We start from the raw sequence: 22,747 nt of genomic DNA, 5'->3' as shown, positions 1-22,747 counted from the left end.
GAATCGAGTATTCTACGAAACCTGTAATAGATTATATTATAATTTCCTAAATTCATCATATAAATAAATAGTCTATGAAATGTTTAATACAGTGTGTCATTGTATTTTTGTGATTCTCTCATCAGCAGCTGCAGTATCTCTCAGCTGTATCAGTGCAGTCACTGTGACTCTGACTGACGGAGGTTTTTGTACGACTCTTTATCACTGTGTGAACACATGTTTACTGTTTGGATAGTGGTAACTCAGACAGTAATAATCTCCTGTATCTTCAATCTGGACTCCACTGATGGTCAAAGTGAAATCACTTCCATAGTCAGATCCACTGCCACTGAATCTAGATGGAGTTCCAGACTGAAGTCTCCTAATGTAATATATGAGGAGTTTAGGAGCTTCTCCAGGTTTCTGCTGATACCAAGACACACAGTCATTACAGCCTGAAATCGGCTGACTGGTTTTACAGCTGATTGTAACAGTTTCTCCTTCTTTGATGGATTTTATTGCTGGATTCTGAGTCACTGTCACTTGTCCCCAGATCTCTGAAATAAGACATTTGATTAATTTAGTGGTTAATGGACTGTACATTAGATGTGTGTAATGTTATTAAGTACAAAGTGTTTACCCTGGATGCAGAGAGTCAGAGTCCAGATGAGGATGAGGATGTTGTTCATTGTTGTTGTTTTGTCTTGTGTGATGATGAAGATTGTGTTCTGTTCTGCTGTCAGTCATGAAGTGTTAAACTCACAGCACTATAAACACTCTCAGAGCACTGACGCATGTGCTGACAATGCAAACAAGTGGGCAGGATTTACAACAGCTTGAGCTGCTATCAAACCCATGTTATAGTATTTTTGATTTTACATTCTGACTAATGTGATGTCGTCAGTGCAGTTGGTTTTGTTTTAATCTATTGGTCTTTGTGGATATGTGGAATGAGCCACGACAAGAGGATATTTCCCATGGAGTTTACTGAACTTCTTGAACAATAGTCACACAGTGCACTCATATACACACAGTTTGTATGTTGTTATTCGGTGCTATTGCTCCGGGACAGAACAGCAGTTTTTCCGACCGTGTGAAGACAATGCGAGCAACCTCCAAAAGACAAGAAAACACGTAACTCCACATACTCTATAACTAAACAGCCAATATAAATACTAAAATAAACATAAGACATAAACTTAAAGGGACCATGCTCTTTGCCACAGTTACTTTTAATAACTATCGTTGAAAACCGTTTGAAATATCTAGTTTTCTGTATTTGACTCAAGCCAGTGACCATCATGCAGCTGCTTTGTATTATTGTTGATCACAATAATCAACTAATTTAACAAAAAAACAATTTTACTAAAGAATAATTAGTGTGCACAATAAATGTTTGATTCATCTGCATTTTTTTGTGATCTGTGATGATTGAACTGCATATGAAGAACTGAAGAGGTCAAAGGTCATCAAATATATTTCCTTAAAAAGTGTTATATCAGCACATGACAAGAGAATTAAAGATAAATAAATGAAAAGTGAGAAAATGAGACAACTAAACTTTTCACCTGGTTTTGAAAAAAGTACACAAAAGTACATTTCAAACATAAAATAATAATAATAATAATAATAATAATAATAATAATAATAATAATAATAATAATAATAATAATAATAATTTAACTAAAACTAAATGACTGAGTGTTGTCAACAGCTGAGGTGTTTGTACTATCAGTGTGTTGAAGTGTTGTTTGCTCTCTCTCTGCTGGAGTTTGTGTTCACTCGAGTGGAATAGAGGTTTTTGTACGAGCGTTTCATTAGATTGTATCACTGTGGTACACATTCGGTGGAGGAACTAAACTGGTGCTCGGTAAGTCTGTCTATTTTAATTCTCCACTGCAAACATACAATTTAGATTGTGTACAATATTATTTTTAATTTTAAACAGACTTTTATTTTCAAACAATAAAATGTTTAGTAACACTTTACAGTAATGTTTCATTTGTTAATATTAGTTCACTGCATTAAATAACATGAACTAACAGTGAAAAATTCTTGCAAAACAGTTATTAATCTCAGTTCATATTGACTGCAGCATTTACTAATATAGTATTAAAATCCAAAGTTTCTTCTGTTAATATGAATTAATGGACCTGAGTTAAAATGAAGACAAAAAATAATCAGTTGTACCTTTATTAATTAATGTTAACAAAAATTAATACATACTGCATTGTATTGCTCGTTGTTAGTTAATATTAGTTAACGCAGTAATTACTGAACCTTATTGCAAAGTGGTACCTATTTTGTCGCCTTGGAATTATAAGGTTCTTTCTGGTTCCATAGACTTCTGTAGATAGAATCCTTTTTGTTTTCTAAAAAAAGCCCAAAATGTGCACAGCTTACAAAAGAAACATCACATAATGTAAATAATTTGTCACAAAATAAGAATATGTGAATAACTCAGTTTCGACAAAAATGTCAGATAGAACCTTATAATTCCAAGGAGACAATTTTTAAATATGGTTTTACAGTAGATATTGAATCTGATTGATATTTCATCAATATGTATTTGTTTATCAGATACATTATACATGGAAAATAGACATGAAATGAAAAAATGTTAAAATTCATGTAGCAATTTAAATGGAGGTACTTTCTGTAGATCAATAATTTTCAATCTCTTTTGGTCATGTTTTGCTAAAAATTCAGTATTTGATATTTGAAAAGTTTTAAGTTAAATATCTCACCTAACTAAAATGCAAAGACAATATTTAATAAATAACAATTATAAGTGCAAATAACTATAGATTCTATTTACACGATGTTGAAATAGCAGGATTTTCTGATATTTATAATACTTAAATAGATGCAATAGTATGCAGTATGCAGTATTTACGTACTGAGTGTAAATTATAGTTTGAATTCAGTGTATTAAATGGTACTGCCTTATTGCGACAAAAAGGCCTCCCTACACCTACCCTAAACCTAACCGATACTTTATTCTCAACTTTTCAATGATGTCCTTCATTTTTACTGATAATAAATGCCTTTCTGATATGATATGAGATTTGAAAAGGGAGAAAAAAAAAAGTTCATCAAAAGGGGGGTTTGAACATGCATCGGTCACGTCGAAAAAGTGACATAGACGCTTTATCCCCTGCACCACAGGAGCTGACTATGTATAGCCATCTTTTGTAATGTTGACTATTCCAATCACACATTGGTGGGTGGAGTTAGTGTAAATAGCCTCTGCCAACAAGACGGAAAAAAAAAACAAAAAAAAAACAAGTCCAAAAAACAAAACAAAAAAAAACTGGGGTTATACTTATCTTAATATGGTTTGTTTAATTTAGGAGCTTTCATTAAAATGCATGTAGTGTTTGTGTTTTTTCTTTGTGTTTGTAAAAGTGTTGTGTTTGTCTCCTGCAGCTGGTCCCACAGTGAAGCCCTCGTTGTCTCTGCTGCCGCCCTCTTCTCTGCAGATCTCTGGAAACTCAGCCGCACTGCTCTGCCTGCTCAGCTCTTACTCTCCACAGGGGGCGCAGGTGACCTGGACACTGGACGGCTCAGAGGTCAGAGAGGGGGTCGTGACCAGCGCAGAGAGCGAGCAGGACGGCAGCTTCAGCCGCAGTAGCGTCCTGACCCTCAGCAAAGCACGCTGGGAAGCGGCAGAGCTGTACGTCTGCAGAGTAACACATGATGGAGCTCCTCATGAGGTCTCGTTCACCAAGAGTCACTGTTAGTCGCTCAGAGGCTGATGTTTGTGTCCTGAAGATGAGCCGTATCTGAGTGTCCTGTGTCAGGCAGGATTCACATGAGTCTAGTGCTGCAGCTGTAGTCATTTACAACTCAATACTGAAAGAGAGCTCTAGTGTCAAAGCACTGGCTGATCTTTCAATCTGCTGTGTTTGCTGTAACATTCAATAAAGCTTCTCAACAAGCTCCATTTGTGTCTGACAACATCATTCAACTAACAGATGAAGATGCATGTAGTGTTTGTTCAGGTGTTTTCCAGAAGCTTGATCAGTAGCAGTAAATCTAGTCAAATAAAGCTCTTGGGGTTTGAACATGGTCTCTGGAGACAGAGCTGCTCTATTCTGAGAGGATCAGAGTCACTCCACCCTGACAATGCAAATGGGATTTTCAGCCCACACTCCCAGTGTCACTGTTTGATTGGTTACATGATCTGGACTGAAACAGACCAGTTTCACTTCTGCTGTAGTCAAGCAGCCCAGGTGAAAAGGAAATGTATTTGAATAGTGCCTTTTGGACATCGATTTAAAATTTACATAATAGATGCATATTGAATGTATTATTTTGAAACAATAACTATATTAAGCATATTTCAAGATTTTTTTTAATCTATTTTGGAATGTATTTTAACATATTAAACTGTGTTAAATTGGAACACTTCAAGTACATTTATAGCTATTTAATTGTATTTACTTTACATTTAAAGTATTATTGAAATACTTCATTTTAATGTGATTCAATAACATTTCAATAGCATTTCAGCTAATTAGAAACACATTAGCATTGCATTACTAGTTTACTATTAAGCTGTTTTTTTTTTTCAGCATGATAAATAGTATAAAAGGTGCAAAAATCTTTAAACATAAATGATTAAACATAAACACTCTCAGAGCACTGACGCATGTGCTGACAATGCAAACAAGTAGGCAGGATTTGTGCCACAAACAAACTAACCTTTGTGGAAAAGTATGCTTCAAATTCTAAACTTGCAAATAATATATTACTCAAATTAAAGACATCTTAAGTGTGTATAAAGAGAATACACTTTCACGACTTTGTTTCTTAACGACTATGTTTACTTAAAAAAAATGCACTTTGGTATAATGTGTAATTATTAAGTTTTGCTTAAACGTGCATTAGATAATCATGAACTAATCATTTACAAAACATTACTACATTCACAAATGATTATTAAGGAATATGCTTACGATTCACAAATCGTTCGCAAATTATCTTTAAAAAATAGCATATTATGAAATAATCAAACAGATCATTAGTAAATGGTTAATAAGTTACTAGTTAATATAGTTTTGATCACATATGATTTGTTGAATTGTCAACATTGTGCTGTTATCTCAATTGACATATAGGGGCGTAGCAGATGGGGGGGGACACGTCCCCTTCACTTTTAGAAACAGGCAATTCTTTCCCCCGCACTTTTTTAACCTAGCGCCAATATTTCCGCCCTTATTCTCTGATTTGTTATTTAGATTTGAGTGAACTATCATTTAGCCATTCACAGCACTAATCTCTTGGGCATCTGCCATGAGCTTCAAATGTTGTTGCTCCTGTGAATTTTCATTCGTTCATCCACTTTACTGTTTGGCTGTCAATTTGTAATTCATTACTACTGTGGAACATATGTGGCAGTATCTATTCTAGAATCTCTTCTTGCTTCTGTTAGTGATAAATAATTATTTGCCCTGTATGGTATAATGATTTCCCTTCACACATAGTGGTAAAAAAATAATAGTATGCAGATTTTTACTATTTTTTATTATATCAGTAAGAAGAAAAAAATGTGTTTTTACTACATTATTATAATCTAGAATTGTGTTTTCTCTTAAAAATAAAAACTTTTTTAAAAATTTTTTTAGAGGAAACATTCAAGAAATCTTTTTTAAGATTTAAGTTTTTTTCAAGGCATTGTAACTTGCCAGTGTGTCCTGTCATCATAGCTATGCAAAATTTTGATTTTGTAACAACAGTAAACAATTTTTTGTTATAATGTCTGGTTTTGTGGTGGCTGTACTTTAAAATCAAATTAATATAATCTTAATTCAAGTGATGAAAGATTTTGAAATTCTAACAGTAAACTACTGTAAGGTCACACCTGCTTGGTATAAATGCTTGAAAATGATTTCACGAGTTCGCCCTTACATCTAATCTGCTTGAGCGAGTATTAAGCATATTTTGGCGTGCTGTCCTGGGGAAGGGTTCCGGGCCGGAATACAGGCCGGAACCAGAGAACTCCCCCTGCTAGTGTAGGATCGAAACAGATTAGAAGTGGGGAGTAGGGGTGGAGGAGGGATGCCAAGAAACTATCGCTGGATGGAGGTAAGACGGCTGGTAATATATATAGAGGATGCGCTGATTGAATGATTGGTTAAACAGGTTGCACCTGTGCCGAATGGGTTGAATATCTGATCGTGCTCCTCCTGAACCTTGTTTAATCAAACATCATTTCACGAGTTCGCCCTTACATCTAATCTGCTTGAGCGAGTATTAAGCATATTTTGGCGTGCTGTCCTGGGGAAGGGTTCCGGGCCGGAATACAGGCCGGAACCAGAGAACTCCCCAAAGAAGCTTTTATGCATAGGACAGCTGCCACGAAGCAAGAAATTTAGAAAGCCCCCCCAAAATATGCGTACAACTAAATTTATGTAAGGAAAAGGAGGAGAGTGCCAATTTTTTTTTTTTTTTTAAACGATTCGATGGTCGGATGTGGCCCCCTAGCTGCGACCGAAGGGAGCCGCGACTCTGCTGCACCGGGAGGGAAAGCCCACCCGTCGTCGAGTACGCAGCGTAACTCGAGCGACGGATAGGGGGCTCACACTGCGACCGAAGGGAGCCACGACTCTGCTGCACCGGAAGAAGGGGGCCTAGTCCGACCCTGAAATGGGCAAAATATGAGGCGATTGGTGGAGGGACCCTCACTGCTTCCGAAGGGAGCTTCGGCTCTGCTGCACCGGAAGGGAGGGTCTCCCTTGCGAGGTGCCTCGGATGGAGGGCTCCCACTGTGACCGAAGGGAGCCGTGACTCTGCTGCACCGGCGGGGAGAGCCCGTCCGCTGTAGAGTATGCAGCGTAACTCGGCTGACAGACGGAGGGCTCACGCCGCGACCGAAGGGAGCCACGGCCCTGCTGCACCGGAAGAGGGAGCCCAGTCCGATGCTGAATAGGCAATAAGATGAGGCGATTGATGGAGGGACCCTCGCTGCTTCCGAAGGGAGCTGCGGCTCTGCTGCACCGGAAGGGAGAGTCCCCCTTGCGAGGTGCGTCGGATGGAGGGCCCCCACGCTACCGAAGGGAGCCGCGACTCTGCTGCACCGGGAGGGAGAGTCTGTCCGCTGCCGAGTACGCAGCGTAACTCGTGTGACAGACGGAAGGCCCCAACACTGCGACCGAAGGGAGCCGCGGCCCTGCTGCACCGGGAGGGGGAGCCCATTCTGATGCTGAATGTGTAAAAATAAAGCGATTGATGGAGGGACCCCTTCTGCTTCCGAAGGGAGCTGCGGCTCTGCTGCACCGGAAGGAAGAGTCCCCCTTGCGAGGCGGGGGTTGGCGCGTCGGATGGAGGGCTCCTACTGCAACCGAAGGGGGCCGCGACTCTGCCGCACCGGGAGGGAGAGCCCGTCCGCCGTCGAGTACGCAGCGTAACGTGTGACAGACGGAGGGCTCACACTGCGACCGAAGGGAGCCGCGGCCCTGCTGCACCGGAAGGAAGAGCCCCGTCCGACGCTGGATAGACAATAAAATCGGCGATTGATGAAGGGACTCTCACTGCTTCCGAAGGGAGCTGCGGCTCTGCTGCACCGGAAGGGAGAGTCCCCCTTGAGGGGAGCGTCGGATGGAGGGCTCCCGCTGCGACCGATGGGAGCCGCGGCCCTGCTGCACCGGAAGAGAGAGAGCCCCGTCCGACGCTGGATAGGCAATAAAATAGGCGATTGATGAAGGGACTCTCACTGTTTTCGAAGGGAGCTGCGGCTCTGCTGCACCGGAAGGGAGAGTCCCCCTTGAGGGGAGCGTCGGATGGAGGGCTCACACTGCGACCGAAGGGAGCCGCGGCTCTGCTGCACCGGAAGGGGGAGCCCAGTCCGATGCTGAATAGGCGATAAAGATAAGGCGATTGATGGAGGGAGTCTCTTCCGAAGGGAGCTGCGGCTCTGCTGCACCGGAAGAGCGAGTCCCCCTTGCGAGGCACGTCGGATGGAGGGCTCCCACTGCAACCGAAGGGAGCCGCGACTCTGCTGCACCGGCAGGGAGAGCACATCCGCCGTTGAGTAGGCAGCGTAACCCGAATGACAGACGGAGGGCTCACGCCGTGACCGAAGGGAGCCGCGGCCCTGCTGCACCGGAAGGGGGAGCCCCGTCCGATGCTGGATAGGCAATAAAGTAGGCGATTGATGGAGGGACTCTCACTTCTTCCGAAGGGAGCTGCGGCTCTGCTGCACCGGAAGGGAGAGACCCCCTTGCGAGGCGACGAGCGTCGGATGAGGGGTTCCCACTGCGACCGAAGGGAGCCACGACTCTGCTGCACCGGCAGGGAGAGCACATCCGCCGTCGAGTAGGCAGCGTAACCCGAATGACAGACGGAGGGCTCACGCCGTGACCGAAGGGAGCCGCGGCCCTGCTGCACCGGAAGGGGGAGCCCCGTCCGATGCTAAATAAGAAATTGAATTTGACGGCTGGTGGTGACCAATGATTAAATTTAACATACAACGGGGTGGTTGGAGTCGACGACAAATTGAGGATACAGTGCAGATTTAGCTTGCGCATCCCCAAATTGAAAGTAATAAAAGGGGTGTGATAAAGTTAAATTAGAGAAAGGAGGTTAAATGTCAATGTAGTAGCCTTTTCTTCTTGGTTTGTCTTTGTTTAATCGAAGAAGCGATAATTTCGTTATCTAGAATGGGTAAATCTGATGCCGTTGAATTTAGACGTTATTGTGGTTTCCGAAAATCTCCAAGCCAAAGAAATTGCTTGGAGGATAAAGTCGAGTGACGTGTCAAGGAGCGGTTTCAAGGGATGAGTTATGGGAATATGAGTTGCGAATAGTGAGGTACTGGGGTTGGCGATTGGCCCGCCTCCAGATCCAGTGCTCTGAATTTTTGCAAGAATCTGGAACTTGATGATATTAGGCCCAGGGGGTGGTTCCAGAGCGACAGCATTCAGTGGAGTAAGTAGTGGGACTGCTGTGAATAAAGTGTACCAAGGTTTAGATTGAAAAGAAGGATCAGAATGAAGATAGGGCGGTGCCATAACAGTTTGTGGAGGCAGCCTCACGCATGGATTAGCCCCTGGTTACTGATAGGGAAAAGGAGTAGCAGGAGGGTAAGAGTAAGAGGTCTTGAGCGGCCAGCGGAGGCAGCTTCACTCTAGCGTCTGCTGCAGGAGATAGAAGGAAAGGCATGGGAAATATAGGAGAAAAAGCCATGATAGCGTGCAGTGTGAGGAGTGGCCGAGTCTGGGGCGCGGCCTAGGCTTGCTGATGACCTGCTTCATCCTGATGCTTAAGAGCCAGAACTTGACCTGGAGAAAGACAACATTATTTTGAATGAAGTAGAAAGCTGTGAGGGAGAGGAGCATGGGCCGCAATTGTCAGGGAGGTAGCCTCATACTTAAATAGGGCTAGTGTCTGCTATGGGAGCTGGATGCCACTGAAAAGAAAGAGGTTATTAGTAACAGGAGGAAAAGTCTGAGATGTGTGGGCCTAAGTTGCAAACACAGACAGCCTCATGCCTCCTTCATTGGGAAGCGAGTACGGTTTGAGACATCTTGAAGAGCCTGTGTAGCCTGCACAGCAAGTGAAAGCGGCCTCGCACTAGCGTCTGCAATGGGAGCTGTAGGCCACTGAAAAGGAAAAGGGATTAGAAGTAACGGGAGGAAAACACTGAGATGTTAAGGCTTGTTGCAAGCGGAAGCAACTTCGCTTTTGTTTCGGCTGCTGTAGCTGTAGGTCACTGAAGCTTGAGATGTGCGGAAGAAAATGCTGGAGAGTCTGTGCAGCCTTTACAGCTTGCGGAGGCAGCCTTATGTTTGTTTTCGCTGTTTTAGCTTTGGGTCACGGGAAAGGGGAGTGGTTTGTGGTGCTATGATACATACCGATGTTTTACTTCTTCAAAGAGCAAACATTTCTTCTAAAACGTTGTCGGCTTTGGGTCATCATAGATACTGTGTCTATTAATTCTGAACATGGGTGCTTATAATCAAGTACATTATTTACCGTTCTGTCTATTTGTGCTGGCTGTGCGTTATGACTTTTTTTTATTTTTTTATTATTATTATTATTATTATTATTATTAAAATATTGTGTATAGTACGAGCTCTCCTTCGCATTATTAACGTGACAGTGTGAATGTACGTTGAATAATGCGCCCAGGAATAAACATGACAAAATCATAATACAATTTGTTAAGCTTATTTGTTAAATTTATGCATCGACAGGAGAAGTATAATTTATTCTTTGGAAAAATGTGCATTTGGATATAAATGCTGTAATAATTTAACGGAGTAAATTGAGAAAACACGCTCAAATTGACCAGAGTTTGAAAACAGAAACCAGCTGGCGCTATTGAGCATATTATTTTGTCAGCGGTCAGCAGCCTGAATGAACATATATATTACAAACTAGTAAAACGTGTCTTTGTTGATAACAACACTTTGAAAAACAGAAAAGGTAAGAGGCATTATTTTAAACGAGGGCATACGACAGGTGCAGACCTGTAGCGGAACAAACTTTACCTTGAGATTGTGTGTGTGTGAAAAAAGTCTAAATACCGGTAGGTTGCTATAGTTGAACTCAACAAAAATATTAATGGTCGCCTTATGATGCGCCTTAGTTTTTAGTTTGCCACTTCAAAATAGTTAATTTAAGAACACATTTTAACGTATTTTCTATAATCTTTATCTTATTTATCTCGGAGTACAATGTGTAATTTAAAAACCCAGCTACAATACTGAAACATCACGCACAGAAATGTTTAATAATTTCATTTGTGTTCTGGTTACGAAATGACATGAACAAATTATGCATCGCATTGTTTATCGGCTTTTAGCAACAACTGACTGCCTTTAGCGGCTTAACAAGTGGTGTAGTAATGCCTGGAGAAGTGGCCATACGCTTCATTTATGAATTTCGTTTTTAACTTTCTATTTGAACGCATTACTGGATCCTTGGACTAAAATGTTTACAGGGGTTCGCTGGTTTAAGAAACGTTTGATCGTAAAAATCTTACTAGTTTTCTTTGTAAGGTGTTGTTTTTGTAGTGATTCAAATGACTAGGGAGCGGGCGTATTAGGCGCAATCATCAAATACATTTCATAGCAAGCCGGCGCCACGGTCCTGGCTGCATTATCACTGTCTTTAGCGAATATTTACATTTATTCACATATGACTGGATGTGGTAGACTGTCATGATTTTGGCTAATGCGGAACACTAACATTACTGAATAATGCACATCAAAAGGGGTTTTAAATAGTGGGTATACGCCGTATACCGTCCACTAAACTTACCTAAAAATAATTAACAACACGGCCCGTCTCTCGCTAGCGACTGCTACGAGAGCTGGTGGTCTGACTACATGAAGCGCTGCGGCCGGAAAAGGCAGCGGTGAATAGTTGAACCAAAGCGGGAAGCGAGTCGGGTTTGCTGCGGTGAGAAGTAGGGCGCGACCCAGGCTGGTCTGAGGCTTGTCGCTGCGACGCTCGAAAGCCGGGTCTCGTGCGGTACTAGTGGTGTCGAGCGAGGCGAAGTCAATCTAAGGCCGACAGATTGCAACGGATGATCCAAAAACCCCGGTACAGGTTTAGTCTTTGACTGTAATATTTTGACCAACGCCAAACCGAATGCCAAGAAACTATCGCTGGATGGAGGTAAGACGGCTGGTAATATATATAGAGGATGCGCTGATTGAATGATTGGTTAAACAGGTTGCACCTGTGCCGAATGGGTTGATTATCTGATCGTGCTCCTCCTGAACCTTGTTTAATCAAACATCATTTAGTTGAAAATATCCATTAGAAACTTAAAAGTAATCAAAAAGTAATCAGATGTAATCAGTTACTTTACTTTTATAAAGTAATTGAAAAAGTACACTACTTATTACATTTTAAATAGGGTAATTTGTAATCTGTAATCTATTACATTTCCAAAGTAACTGTCAGGATATCACCCCAGTCAGCCACACAAGACACACCCTCTGAAGAACCACCCACTCGTTCCAGATCACCTGACTTCTGATTACACTCACCTGATTCCACTTACCACACCCTTTATATACCCAGCACTTGCATTCACTCATCGTCTGGTCTACAGATCGCACCCCTGGTTCCTGCTGGTTCTCTGCATCTCATGGACTCTGTTTCTCTCATCTGGTTCCGCGGATATTTCTACCTGTGCACAAGGACTGTTCAGATAAGATTACTCTTCATCTCAACCAACCATATTGCTGTTTACAACTTACCTGCTGTTCAAATAAACTTACCTCTTTTATATTATACTCACCTCCGTCTCTGCCTCCGTCTGTGTGTGACAGAAGACCAGACCTATTAAAGATGAACACCGAAGAAACCACTGCACCAAACCTACTCACCGAACTCGTCCATGCTTTCAAGGCGGCGCTTACTCCACCTTCGCCGCCATCTGCCTCAGGAAGTCCCATGGCCGTACCAAACACATTCGCTGGAGAAGCGGCTGAGTGCAGCGGTTTTTTGCTACAAGTCGAACTATACATCCGGATGCAACCACACCAATTCACTACAGAGGATTCCAAGGTAGCCTTTTTGATATCCCTTCTATCTGGTAAAGCTTTACAATGGGCGAAAGCCATATGGAACGCCAATAACCCCATTATCCATTCATATGAACAATTTACCAGTCATTTCTCTGAAGTGTTCAGCACAACCACCAGTGTACTCACCATTTCTGATCAACTGTTCCGGTTACAACAAGGATCTTCTTCGGTGCAAGAATACACTCTCCACTTCCGGACGCTGGCGGCGGCTATTGGCTGGAACGAGATCGCCCTGCTAGGTGCCTACAGGCAAGGTCTTCACCCAGACATTCGTGCTGCTATGGCGCTGTATGATGATTCCATCGGCCTGGAGACCTTTCTACAACGAACAAATCGGGTATCCCAGCGACTAGCCGCCTGCCAGCCATCACAAACCGCTCCTCAGCCCGCTTCGGTGGCAGCTTGCACTCCAGTACCAGAACCAATGATCATCAATTCAACAAGATTGTCTCGGCTGGAACGTCAACGCCGCATCACTTCCGGACTTTGTCTGTATTGTGGCAAACCTGTGTAACAGTTACCTGTACTGAACCTTACATAAAGAAAAGAAGGGGGATCAATCACCATCAAACATCACATTATATTTTTCAAGAAGAGCATACAACTTCAACATTGAACATCACAACATCTGAACCATAAGCAATAATGTAAACAGTCCATTCGTACTGAGTGGCAAAAACCTTTTTAAATGTCCAACCAGCGTTGCAGACCCGAGTTACCATCAATGTCCTTGGTTCATCACATCATTGGAGAATGATGAAAAGGCTGATGAAAGGCTAAAGTCCAAGATCATCCGCAGCTTTAAAGTAGTTCAAAGGAAATTCCAAAGTCCAGGTGAATGGTACATCAGCGACGATAACCAGTTGAGATGCCCTCAACATTAAGCGGATAAAAGAAACCCTCTAAGCAAAACAAACCAAACAATACAACATGAGGCTCAGTAAACAAAATACATTTTCCACTAGAAACCTCTGATAAATCTACAGAAACAATAAAGCAACTCACGTTGAGATGTTGAACCCAAAAGTTCCTCAACAAGGGTTTGAAAAAGCATAAAGAGAGCAAACACTCTCAGCTCACAAGTGCCCTCATTCACACTTCCCACTCCTCTTATTCTCTGATCTAGAGAAACTTCCTTTGATACCAACTCCCTTGCACCCTCTCATGATCGGGAGTAAAATTACACTTAAAATACAAAAACAGGTAACAGTTTACCAGATCTGTTACACACCCCCCCTCTCAGAAGAAGGCCTGACCTGGCCGTAGAACCTTTTCAAATTTTCTACATGGTAGGTCTCGACCTGCTTGGGATCGGCGGACATCTCAACTTTGTAATTTACATTATTCAGCTGCTTTAAAATTTTGGCAGGCCCTTGCCACTTAGGAGCTAGCTTGGCTGTAAAAGCATCCCCTGCACGAGACAACGGATGAGTACGAGCCCAAATCAATTCCCCTTCTCGGAAGGTCTCTTGCCGTCTCTTTCGGTTGTAGTACTTCCGTTGTTTGCTTTGGGCTTTTGCAACATTCCCTTTCACTTTTTCCAGAAGTGACTGCTGGCGCTCAATAACTTCATACGCAGATTGGTCAGGATCAGGAGAGCGATACTGGAATAGTTCAAGGGGTCCTTTCAACTTACGTCCTAGAGCAATTTCTGCTGGAGTATAGTCTGTACTCTCCTGCCAAGATGAATTGATTGCAAACCTGAACTCATGGATCCACTGATCCCAATTCCGATGATTATCCTTGACATATGATGCAATCATGGTCTTGAGAGTTCTGTTCACCCTTTCTGTCAAATTAGTCTGCGGATGGTACGCAGTGGTGAGTTTTTGAATTGCACCCCATTGTCGACAGGTAGCGTTCAGAAGTTGTGATGTAAACTGAGGTCCTCGGTCCGACACCAAATAAGTAGGTACCCCCCATCGGGTAAAGATATCCTTAATGAGAATGTTAGTTATCAAAGGCGTTTTAGCTGATCGCAAAGGGAATACCTCGACCCACTTGCTACAATAATCCACAGTGACCAGCAGATACTCGTTCAGTTTCGTGCTCTTCGGAAACGGACCCATAAGATCGACACCAATCATATATCCAGGTTCTTTCACAGGAGTAGATTGAAGAGTTCCAGAAAGTTTGGATATATGTGGCTTGTATTGCTGACAAATTTGGCATCGTCTGCAATAATCCCATACATCCTGTTGAACCCCTGGCCAATACACCACATTGAGCAGCCGACGCAATGTTTTCATGCGCCCAAGGTGCCCGCTCAAAGGATTATCATGTGCAAAATGGAGAAATTGCCGTCGTAGATCTTCTGGGATGATTACTTGCAAGGTATGTCCCTTCTGACCATCAGGGATACATCTAAACAGAAAGTCATTTTGTACAACATAGTGGATACGTTGAGGATCGACAGGGTTACGCTTTGCTTCATCCCACAGAAACTGCAACGATTGATCACCTTTCTGGCCTCGACCAAGTTCTTCCCAGTTAATTGGTAAATCTCCATTCACATCCTTTGCTTTGCATACAACAATACACCCGAGTGGCTTTTCTTCAGGTATTGCTCGAGACAGAGAATCAGGTACTACATTACATCTTCCTTTCCGATACATCACAGTAAAGTCAAACTCTTGGAGTCTAATAGCCCACCTGGTAAGTCTTGAGGTCGGGCGAGGATGGTTGAAAACCCAAGTAAGTGCGGCATGATCTGTAAGCACTTCAAATGGTCTCCCTTCTAGGTATTGACGCCACTTCTCTACCGCCCAGACTACAGCAAGACACTCTTTCTCTGAAACTGCATATGATTTTTCTGCTCCTTGAAGCAGCCGTGAGGCATAAGCAATAACATGCTCTCCCCTCTCTGAATCTTGAGTCAGTACTGCCCCAAGTCCAAGGTCGCTCGCATCAGTTTGCACTTTGAATGGTTTACTTGCGTCTGGAGGCATGAGAACCGGGGCTTTTTGCAGAGCATCCTTTAAGTCCTCCAAAGAATGCTGACACTCTTCAGACCAGTTCCAAGATACACCCTTCTTTTTGAGGGCATGAAGTGGGGCAGCCCGTTCTGAGAAATGCGGGATAAAACGGTGGTACCACCCAGCAAGACCTAAGAACCGCTCAACCTCCTTAACATTTTTAGGTGTAGGGAAATTCCTAACAGCACCTACTTTGGAATCCTCCGTCTTGATCCCTTCCTCTGAAATGACGTGTCCTAGGAAAGTCAATGATTTCCTTACCAGTTTGCACTTCTTAAGGTTAAGCGTCAGGCCAGCTGATTCCAACGCAGCAAATACCTTCTTTAGATCTTGAAAGTGTTGCTGGACATCCCTAGAGTATACGACAATATCGTCTATGTACACAAAACAGCACTTGCCTATCAACTCTTGCAGAACTTTATTCATCAGCCTCTGGAAAGTTGCTCCAGCATTTTTTAACCCAAAGGGTAAGCGAACAAACTCATACTGGTTGTACTTGGTGACAAAAGCCGTCTTCTGGATACTACTTTCATCCATCCCCACTTGCCAGTACCCACTTCTAAGATCTAAGGTACTGAATACTGTAGCTCCGAAGACAGACTCCAAAATATCTTGTATTTGGGGCATTGGAAAGCCATCCAAAGGAGTCTTAGCATTTAGTGCTCGATAATCCACACAGAAACGCATACCTCCATCTTTCTTGGGCACTAGCACTACTGGAGCAGCCCATGGAGATGTAGAAGGTCGTATTATACCTTTATCTAACATGGCTTTGACTTCTTCATCAATAAAATTTTGCTTATTGACTGAAACGGGATAGGCTCTTTTGCGTACTGGAATAGAATCGCTGGTTAGGATCTGGTGCTTAATAATAGATGTTTGGCCCAACACATCCGTACAGACAGTTGGCCAATTAAACAGCAATCCCTCTAAGCACCTTTTCTCTGCCCGAGAAGCATCAGCATGATCCACCAAATCCTTGATGGCACTTACGGTATCACTGCAAACTCGCACTATCGGCAGTGCACAGTATATGTTAACAGAGGGTGGTTGATCATAGCAAGAGAAAGGATGTGATGTTTCCTTCTGTCCAGGCAACGAATATGTGGAGGTGTCAAAATCCAAATTGATTCTACATGACACAAGGAACTCAAGGCCTAAGATGAAAGGAAAAGCCAAGTCTTCATCCTTCATGATGAACAGGCGCAATAGGTTTGTGCACCCTTGCAGGGTACATTCCCAGGTTACTTCACCTAATGCCCTCTGGACATGGCCGTTGGCAAGGGCAAATGTCTGTCCCCGACTGGACTGCCAAGACTCAGACTCATCCTTCCTTCTTCTCCACAGTGACTCCTGGATCAATGAGTATGAGCTGCCTGTATCCACAATAGCTTCACAAGGCTGGCTACGCAAAATTACCGTCAAGGTAAGAAGTTTGACATTACCTCTTGTCAGCAATGCCATGCTGTGGCTCCCAGGCTTACCTCCACTGGATTTATCAGGGCCTCCTTTCTTAGAAGCTCTCTCAGCCTGCCGCTGCTTCCAGAAGGCCCTCTCCTCAGCAAGGTCCCTTTCCACCAAAGTTCCTGTGCGTACAAGGTCATCAAAAGTAATTACTGTTCCTCTTAAAATACTCGCAAGACGGGGATTACAGTTTCTCAATGTAGCCTGCAGAATTTCCTTCTCTGACATTGTTGGTTTAAGTCTAAGGCATAAGGCTCGATACTGAAAGGCAAATGATCTTAAATCCTCATCAATTCCTTGTTTTCTTTCTCTTATCCTCCTTTCCACTTCAACCTCATGATCATCAGGTAGGAAGGAACGCAAAAAGGCAGTTTTGAACTGGCTCCATGTTTTAACATGTGCCTTTTCGGCAACCCACCAATCCTTGGCTGTGTGTGTTAGCACAGATGGCAATGTAGCTAATATCTCAGCATCGCTCATAGGACGTACAGCTAAATACTCTGCACATTTCTCTAGATAAGCAATTGGATCTTCATCTATTGAGCTCCCAAACTTAGGGAATTCTATTTTTACAGCCATTTTACAAGGCAATTGGTGTAGCAGGGAGGGGAACTGTGCATGTGGTGTTGTTGTAGTAGTTGGTGTAGAAGTAGCTCCAGGTGTAAGACAAATCAAAGATCTGAGATGGTTGTCTCTTCTTTTCATGCAATCCATCACAGCTTTTCCCATGTCTTGCAATTGGTCCTCTAAAGATTTCTTCAGGAGACTACTCTTTTTATCTACTAAATCAGTAAGTCTCTCCTCCAATTTTATCAGACTTTGTGTGTCAAATGATGTCTGAATGCTCATTAGTTTAGCCAAATCTGGCATCTGTCCTTCTATAGCAGCCAAACGACGGTCATACTGCTGAAGACAGTTCTGAACATATCTTTCCAATCCCTGGACTCGTTCTACACTCTCTTTCTCCATTTTATCTATTCTGAGTGCCAGTTGACTCACCTTTGTTGCAATGGTCAAACTAATCAAACTTTCCTCATCCTCTTCCTCATCTGGTAGAGGTGGTGGAGGGGGTAGATCACTTAAGTCACGGTTCTCTTCTGGAGCAGTCACCCCTCCCTCCGATTCTAAATACAAACTGCTGAAAGAGTGTATCAGCTCTTGAACTGGCTCACGTCGGGTCGTGAAAGGCTCAGAGGTATAGTCTGGATCCATTTCGGGAATACAGTCGATGTTGTCTCATGCAGGAGATCCAGCCAAGACTTTAATTAAAATTCATCTCATTCTTTAAAAGGATCTGTTAAGGTGGTGATCAGGTCCCTGTTCGGGCGCCAAATTATGTAACAGTTACCTGTACTGAACCTTACATAAAGAAAAGAAGGGGGATCAATCACCATCAAACATCACATTATATTTTTCAAGAAGAGCATACAACTTCAACATTGAACATCACAACATCTGAACCATAAGCAATAATGTAAACAGTCCATTCGTACTGAGTGGCAAAAACCTTTTTAAATGTCCAACCAGCGTTGCAGACCCGAGTTACCATCAATGTCCTTGGTTCATCACATCATTGGAGAATGATGAAAAGGCTGATGAAAGGCTAAAGTCCAAGATCATCCGCAGCTTTAAAGTAGTTCAAAGGAAATTCCAAAGTCCAGGTGAATGGTACATCAGCGACGATAACCAGTTGAGATGCCCTCAACATTAAGCGGATAAAAGAAACCCTCTAAGCAAAACAAACCAAACAATACAACATGAGGCTCAGTAAACAAAATACATTTTCCACTAGAAACCTCTGATAAATCTACAGAAACAATAAAGCAACTCACGTTGAGATGTTGAACCCAAAAGTTCCTCAACAAGGGTTTGAAAAAGCATAAAGAGAGCAAACACTGGCTGCGTCCGAAATCGCCTACTCAATGAGTAGGTACTTAATTTCAATAAGTACTTACTTAACGAGCGCTAAAAGAGTACCTACTCAACAGCCAAATCTCGTTGAGTATGGATGCGTTCCGCCATGTTGACGTTATCACGTGACCTATGACGTTATAACAAGCGCAACATGAAATGATATGAGCGACGGATTTAATTCATCTATCTGTAAACATTTTGATGTTGATGAAATTTGCTTATTTTGGATTGATTGAAGTTTTTATATTTTTAACAATACTAAAATGACTAAAACCCCCAAATTTGTTGTCTTGAATATGTTAATGGGCAAAATTGTGCAAAACTAGCTTAGATCTGATTTGTTTTCCTTTTTCTTGCTGAATTTCTGTCCTTTCATCCCTGAAACTTAAAATAATAATAAATAAATAACAAAAACAAAGGCAATTTTTAATTCATTGCGATTTTATGAATATTCAAATATATTTAATATTTTTTTTCTGTATCTAATCTTGTACTATGTACGCAAACCTTTTATAGTTATGTTTTCTGTCATGATTGTTCTTTGTTAAAGATACTTAAGTCTTTCCCTGAGTTTGTATGGAATTATAAATTCTGAAGTAATAATAATACAAAAATTGGAGCGACAGCGACACCTCATGGCATCAGTAACATGACAACCCTACCCAGTACGCTCTCCTCCATGTTTACAACATCTGCACAAAAGAGACGTCGATCAGTTGCTCAAAGATCTTACCTTTGGAGAAGACTGTTGATTTTACACTCGAAAAATTTAAGTATTACTATTTAGAAATTAAAATAACTTTAGAATGCATTGCTAGGCCACTCCAACACGTACCAACAATAATAATGATAAATGCTGACTAATAATTAATGATATTTTTAGTTAAACAAGCATAATGTTGTTGTTTTTTTCAATGAAGTAATGAATAAATGCATAGGCTTATGAAAATGTTATATTTTATTTACTGACAACATCAGGAAACATGAATAAATTAGTAAAATAATAAAAGTAACCATGAACATAAATAAATACACATGGAACAAAGCTTTATTAAACATATTGGTCTTCTAGTCTTTTTGATGAAGAGACCGCAGCAACTTCTGGTCCAGATGAGGCAAAGGGCAGGTGGAGTGATGGAGGGTCTCATTTCCAGGATGCTGCTGTGGATTTCTCCTTTGTCACTGCACACACCAGTCTGCAGACATTTCAGATCATACAAAGATGCACAAATATAATACAAAAACTGTCATTTTAACAGCACAGTGTCATTAGATCTCTGTATTGGAAGTTACAAAATGATCAATCTTTATATTAAGTTTCGGATTTTACTTTTCCCCAAAAATGCTGCAGTCACCTTTCCTTTCAGGTCCTGCTCCACCACAAAACATCTGCAACAAAGGCACATAAATCAAGAATCAGAAAAGTTCTGTTATAGCTCTATTTGAAATGAATTTGAAGTTCAGTTAGGCCTACTATATGTATATGTGTTTATTTACATTACTTACATTAATGTAAAGCAGTGACAGTGAATTCTCACATAACGTCCATCACTCACTCAGATGTTTTGTGTTTTGTGTTGCTCTAGTCTAGAACATTTTCCTGTCATTTGTTAAATAGACATTTATTAAACGTCTTTAAAATGTATATGTTTTATGTAAATCCGCTTTTAAAGACGTGCGTGTGCTACCTGAAGCTTAATGTTCGCTATACGTCATAAAACATGTTTTAACAGCGAAATCACAAATATACTAACTATAGCATACTGTATAACATCTTGGCACCTTATGCAAATCAACAGTTTACGATAAAGTAGCTCAACAAATATGATTTTTAAGACAGGGAACCGTGTTTTGGTTGTAATACTCACATTTGTAAACACCCTCGCCGTGGTTCTCAATCACGTTCGATGATGACGTTTTGGCCTCCTGTGGACTCCTGGGATTGAAAAGTATCCATCGATGAAGACTTCAGGATCTGGGCTGAAGCAGTAGGACATCCGGGGATTTCTCGCCTACTCTTTTTTGAATACTGAGGTTTCGGACGTACTTCTTTCTTCACGTACTCTTTTTTTCCTACTATATAGTAGTTAAGTAGGCATATTCGGACGCACTTTAAGTAGACGTACGCCCGAATCTCGCGAGAATTAGTGCATTCGCCTACTAATTCTCGCCTACTCTTTTATAAATACTTAGGATTCGGACATACTTATTTGCTCGCCTACTGCTTTTCCCTACTAAATAGTAGAGAAGTAGGCGATTTCGGACGCAGCCACTCTCAGCTCACAAGTGCCCTCATTCACACTTCCCACTCCTCTTATTCTCTGATCTAGAGAAACTTCCTTTGATACCAACTCCCTTGCACCCTCTCATGATCGGGAGTAAAATTACACTTAAAATACAAAAACAGGTAACAGTTTACCAGATCTGTTACACCTGGTCATATCCTCCGCAACTGTCCAGTCCGACCCCCACGTCCTGTGGTGAGTACCATACAAACTGATATTGAAACTGCCAAGTTGACGCTGATTCCCGTAACAATTCATACTGCTGAACATTCCTTCTGTCTGTCTGCTCTGATCGACTCAGGCGCCTCCGGAAATTTCATCTCACAAGACTGTCTAGATCGCCTGCAACTGCCTCGTCTACGTCATCATCCAGAATATGCTGTAAGGACTATACAGGGAAAACCATTAGGACGTGGGCGGATTCGTCACTCTTCACCTGTACTCACTCTGCAAGTCGGTCTGTTTCACCGCGAAAGGATTAAACTTCTGGTACTGGAGAACTCCACCGTGGATATCATCCTCGGACGTCCCTGGCTCCACTCTCATCATCCTGAACTCCGCTGGGATCCGTGTGACATCATCAGCTGGAGTAAGCATTGTCTTAAGAACTGTATGTCAGAAGAATTGCCATCTACTTCTGTCCCCCTGTCTCTAGCTTCTACACGTGTCGAGAGTCCGGACGTTACGACCTCGATTGAAATCCCAGCGGAGTACATCGACTTCGAGGATGTTTTCAGTAAGCAAGCTGCCACCCACCTTCCTCCACATCGGCCATGGGACTGTGCTATCGATCTGCTACCTGGAGCTCAACTACCCAAGGGACGGGTATACCCTCTGTCCAACCCGGAGCGCCAGGCGATGGAGGAGTACATCCAGGAGGCTCTCGCACAGGGATTCATTCGACCATCGACCTCACCAGCCGCTTCCAGCTTCTTCTTCGTGGGTAAGAAGGATGGAGGTCTCCGTCCCTGTATTGATTACCGTCAAATTAACTCTCAAATAATTCAACAACCATACCCACTTCCACTCGTGCCTGCCACCCTCGAGGAACTCCGTGGAGCTCGTATCTTCTCCAAACTGGACCTGCGGAGTGCTTACAACCTTGTTCGTATTCGTGAGGGAGACGAGTGGAAGACGGCCTTCATAACACCCAACGGCCACTATGAGTACCTCGTTATGCCCTATGGTTTGTCCATCAGTCCCTCCGTCTTCCAAACGTTTATGAACGAGGTGTTCCGGGAATTTCTGCATCGGTTTGTAGTTGTCTATATTGATGACATTTTGATTTATTCCCGGAACCAGGCCGAACATCGCCAGCACGTCCGTCAGGTCCTACAAGTCCTACGTCAACACCATCTTTTCCTGAAGTTGGAGAAGTGCGAGTTCCACAAAACTGCTGTGCAGTTCTTGGGCTATAACATCAGCTCCGAGGGTGTGCAGATGGATCACAATAAGGTTCTCGCCATCCAGAACTGGCCGCAGCCCAGCACCATCAAAGAACTGCAGAAGTTTCTCGGATTCTCCAACTTCTACCGCCGGTTCATCAAGGATTACAGCTCCATCACGGCACCCCTGACCTCCC

General features: G+C 42.5%; 1 long non-coding RNA gene and 2 gene segments (V, D, J or C); 1 reads left to right on the top strand and 2 right to left on the bottom strand.

The window, feature by feature from the left end:
* Positions 1–201: 201 nt before the first annotated feature.
* Positions 202–686, bottom strand: LOC141302084 (immunoglobulin kappa variable 3-15-like). The segment is given in 2 exon segments: positions 202–536; positions 620–686. Coding segments are annotated over 2 exon segments (384 nt in total).
* A 2,407-nt stretch (positions 687–3,093) lies between these two features.
* Positions 3,094–3,722, top strand: LOC141301456 (immunoglobulin lambda constant 7-like). The segment is given in 2 exon segments: positions 3,094–3,115; positions 3,409–3,722. Coding segments are annotated over 2 exon segments (336 nt in total).
* A 16,098-nt stretch (positions 3,723–19,820) lies between these two features.
* On the bottom strand, positions 19,821–21,099 carry LOC141301074 (uncharacterized). Its single transcript, XR_012342097.1, has 3 exons — positions 20,387–21,099; positions 20,236–20,269; positions 19,821–20,076 (listed from the first exon to the last, which is right to left on the bottom strand). It is a non-coding gene; the product is annotated as an uncharacterized lncRNA (long non-coding RNA).
* Between the last annotated feature and the right edge of the window lie 1,648 nt (positions 21,100–22,747).

The sequence above is a fragment of the Garra rufa genome, chromosome 25 (genome assembly GCF_049309525.1).
Source record: "Garra rufa chromosome 25, GarRuf1.0, whole genome shotgun sequence".
Lineage (NCBI taxonomy): Eukaryota > Metazoa > Chordata > Actinopteri > Cypriniformes > Cyprinidae > Garra > Garra rufa.
This window is presented reverse-complemented; position numbering and strand designations above follow the sequence as displayed.